Source organism: Thermobia domestica, chromosome 1 (genome assembly GCF_964235325.1).
Source record: "Thermobia domestica chromosome 1, izTheDome1.hap1.1, whole genome shotgun sequence".
In the NCBI taxonomy this organism is placed as follows: Eukaryota; Metazoa; Arthropoda; class Insecta; order Zygentoma; family Lepismatidae; genus Thermobia; species Thermobia domestica.
This window is the reverse complement of record NC_137454.1, coordinates 378,804,028-378,808,440: the sequence shown is the minus strand read 5'-3', so window position 1 is coordinate 378,808,440 and position 4,413 is coordinate 378,804,028. Positions and strand designations below refer to the sequence as shown.

General features: G+C 31.3%; 1 protein-coding gene across 1 annotated transcript; it reads left to right on the top strand.

Annotated features, from left to right (window-relative positions):
* Nucleotides 1-978: 978 nt before the first annotated feature.
* On the top strand, nucleotides 979-3,446 carry LOC145682652 (uncharacterized). Its single transcript, XM_081754071.1, has one exon. The coding sequence runs from the start codon at nucleotides 1,179-1,181 to the stop codon at nucleotides 3,444-3,446; it is 2,268 nt and encodes a 755-aa protein (XP_081610197.1). The 5' UTR covers nucleotides 979-1,178.
* Nucleotides 3,447-4,413: the final 967 nt, after the last annotated feature.

The following is a 4,413-nucleotide window of genomic DNA, read 5'->3' as shown; positions in this document are numbered from 1 at the left end:
CCAATTTTATATTTCATAAAACATATATATAATAATCATAACATAAACCATTTCTCTTGGATAAATGCAACAGGGAATAATTGTTTTGGAGGCAGTTGTTTTCTTGTCGACTTTATACGATAGGACTTAAGTGATTTTGCCCATAATCTGTATACGAATTAGCAAGGATGCAATATAATATTAATTTTCATCGAGAAAATCTATAAATTGTTATATGAGGTGAAGTGAGAGTTGTTTCTAATAGCAAAAATAATTAATTACAAGCGTCGTCGTATTTACAATTTTCATGATCTTCACTTCGTTTAGAAAAAGCTCTTTTAAATTTATATCAGTCTTTCGTCTGTCTGTGGCCAAAGGTTTACATGGTTCCACGTATCAATACAGCATTTTAAAACAATCTCTTAATAATTTTCTTCATGGGGTGTCTCAAGGGTTTCTCTTACACCAAAGTGTAAAGATAATAAATTTTACAATAAAAATAAAATCATCAAAAGTTACTCCAACAATTGCATTAATATTTCATAAAAAGAAATCCCATGAAAACGAATGAAATATTACGCAATTCATTTTTTTCATATTATGGTGTATGTTTCTTCCGAAAAGTTTCTGAAAGTGAAAAAGATAGTTAACTAATGAATTTCGTGGTATTTTGTCAATGAACATCTCACTACAAACAGCACAATAATCGATAATTTGTTACTTTCGGACAAAATCAAAAGGAGTCTATACAGATTGGGAAAATGATCTTCGAGTTATGATTTCTAGGGAACATCTAATACAATTTTGTTTATATTCTATGAATGCATATTCAGGTAATGCAGGATACCATGAGCTAATGTAATATACAACAGGAAGTTACTGAAGTGATACGTACACCTTGTTACAATTATTTGAGCGATTAAGTGTTTAATAAATTAATGCATAAATCAAATCTAAACAAGTATTATTTTATTGTTTCAGAGGGAAATACCAGTAAGGAGTATTACGTGATCACTGATTGTACTCCTTCAGACGCACTGGCAGGTTGAAGATAGTTAAAGGAGTCAACGAAGATCAAGAATATAGTAAAAACTCGGTGGACTACATTAGTTATTCAGCTCTGTACGATATCAAACTGAGAAGAAATATCAGTCAATCAGAAATCATTAGAGAATCATTTAGCTGCTATTTGTCTATTTATGATGGTAGTTCTTTATATGAATTTTCTGATTTACTTTGTACTAACTTTCGATCACAGCAGTTGTGGTGAAAAATCTAAACAAATAGTGAAGTTTCCAGAATGCAAACTATTTGAAACGGAGAAAGAAGTGCAAATTTATTGTCCTAATGCCATAACAATTACACTTCATTATGGGGAAATTACTTCCGAAGTTATATTTAATTGTCATAGTGATGTTCTGGTTAGAAATTTACCTAAAATTACAGACATAGAAAACAACTACACGCATACATATTTAAATTTTTACAATTGTTCACAGATAAGAGAGAAGATAATCTCTTTCCAGAAGTCTCTACCGCATTTTACAATATTTACGCATATTACAATAGAAAATGGAACTTCAAATAACTATGTACTAAAACTTAGTAACAAGGAATTTTACGGTATGGAAATAGACGATATAACTGTATATGATGTATATGTAAATGAGTTACCTAATATTCTTTTGCCAGATAGTTTAAAAGAATTTGATATTTCAAACACGAATTTAAGTAAACTTCCAGAACAAATATTTCAAAATACTCGGAATTTAACAATACTGGATTTGTCAAATAACGAGTTGCATTCTTTACCCAGATTAATATTTCAAAATATCGAAGAGTTAGCACTTTTGTTTCTGTCTGGAAACAAACTTCATGAACTTAATAATGGGTTGTTTAATAGATTGCACAGCCTTTCAGTACTTTATCTTGACAACAATAATTTAGAGACTCTTCCAATAAATATATTTCAATCTCTGGAAAACCTTTTGGAATTAAATCTAAGTGAGAACTACTTCAAGAGTATTGGTAAATTTATTTCGCCCTTAGTGAGACTAGAAAAATTAATTATCCATTCTTGCAATATTAGCTACATCGATAAGGAAGCATTCAGAAATCTGACATCTTTAGAGTTTCTTGTTTTGAGCAACAATCCAATCTCAATTCTTTCTGGTACAAACAATAATGAGTTTTTAAATGCATTCATTACTCGTTTCGTTCTTAGTAATTGCAGTCTTGGCTCAACTGCATCTAATATTCTGAAGAACCAGTCAGAGATAGTGGAATTAGATCTTAGTAGAAATGGCATCAACATTACACCAAGTTTTCTTGATCAGAGAAATATTAGAGGCTTAAATTTAAGTTATAATTTACTACAAGAGATTGAATCTCATACCTTTGAGAATCTCAGCTTCCTAGTTAGTCTAGATTTAAGTCATAATAAAATCTCAGTTTTACATGAAAACGCATTCGTTGGTACGTTTGTTTCGTTGGATATATTTGAAGAAAGTGGATATTTGGATTTAAGCTACAACATGCTAAACAAAATATCTCCTACCACTTTGCAAAATTTGCCTCAATTAATTTACCTGGATTTAAGTCATAATAAGTTAACTGATTTAGACAATGAAACATTCAGTGGAACTTATCGTATTCAAATCTTACACTTGAATAACAATAACTTAATCACAGTTCCTAAAGCGTTATTAAATTTACCAAATTTACGCATACTTGATTTAAATCATAATAAAATATATGTTTCTCCGTGTATATTGTTTTATTTCTCGAACGTAGTGGAAATTAATTTATCATACAATCTGTGCAATGAAAGTTTACTTTGTTTTGAAGAATTCTTGACTTCTCTTCTTTCATTTCAGAAAATATCGTTTGCTAAGAATAATATGCTAGAAATTGATATGAGTGGTAACTTTGAAAACCTTCTTTATTTAGATTTTTCGAACAACCATATTAGATATATTGAGGGATTAAATGCTCCAAATTTGAGGCACTTAGATCTTTCAAATAATTTAATATCAAAAATAGATTGGAATTTGCGAAATAGGCATAGATATTTAGAACATCTAAATCTGAATTACAACGACATCAAAGAAATTAAGTCTAGGGATTTGAAATTTGCATCATGCAATTTAACTATTGATGTTGAGAATAATCAAATATCGTCTTTTAAACTGATACCATGGGAGCTTAATATAGGTACTGAAGAATCGAATCCAACTATTGTGATGAATATAAACCATAACCCTTTTTATTGTTCTTGTGATGTTTTCCAATTTTTAAGGTTAAAAGATCGAGATGTTTATATTCCTTCTGAACAAAAAAATGTTGCCAAAATAACAGCTGACAATTTAAAATGTTCTGGACCCTCAGCAGTACAAGACTGTCTTGTTGCATCTGTCGAAGATTGGATAATGCAATCTCTATTATTGTTAGGACTCTGCGAATTGTAAATTGGCTAACAAACAGTGGAAAAGAAGGCTTCTTTAATTAAAACTAATAAAATATTAAACTTAATTTAAAGTAAATTAAATTTTCAAGAAAAATTAAAAACACATTAGGTATTCATGAAACTAACTATGGGCGTACTTGAACCTGAACCCACAAAGTGAGGGTGATGTATATATTTCCTAAAAGATTGGGTCAAGGTAAGATCAAAACCGGTGGGGAGGTCTCATGCATTCCGCTTGAGGGCAGCATGTTACTCATTTTTATTAAAATCTTTAAACTTGTCCATAAAGTCCGTTGTAACCCCGAAAAGTCTGAAACGGTAAGACAGATATGAGAACAAAAAAACATGCCTTTCGACATTTCAAAAATACAACGTATCAAAGTAAAATAAATTGTTCCAGGGTTCCAGACGGGGTCCAACTCAAAATTTTTATATGGAAAGGGGAGTCAACTTGCATATCCTAGAGAAGTTGCTGTTAAATATAAAAAAAGATAAATCATCTCTCGACAATACGATAAGCCTGTGCAAAATAGCGGTAGGTCAAAATATCAACACAATCTTCATGGACACGTGTAAAGATTTTAATAAAAATTCAATAACATGCTGCCCTCAAGCGGAATAGTTGAGACCTCCCCAATTTTGGTAACTAGTTTTTATCTTACCTTGACTCAAGCTTTCAGGGAATATATACACCACCCTCACTTTGTGGGTTGAGGTTTAAGTACATCCTTCCAGTATATCTTACTGGAAGGAAGATGTATCACTGTAATACTATAGTCCGCGTCACCCGAATTGGCGTATGGCATCAACCAATAAGCTCGCAGTGCGCTGCTACTAAACCTTCAGAGGGGAATCTAATCATTCATAATTGTCCACAAATACGAAAAGAATCAATTAGGAATGATTAGATTTCTCTCTGAAGGTTTAGTAACAACGCACTTCTAGCTGCTTGGCTGATGCCACACGCC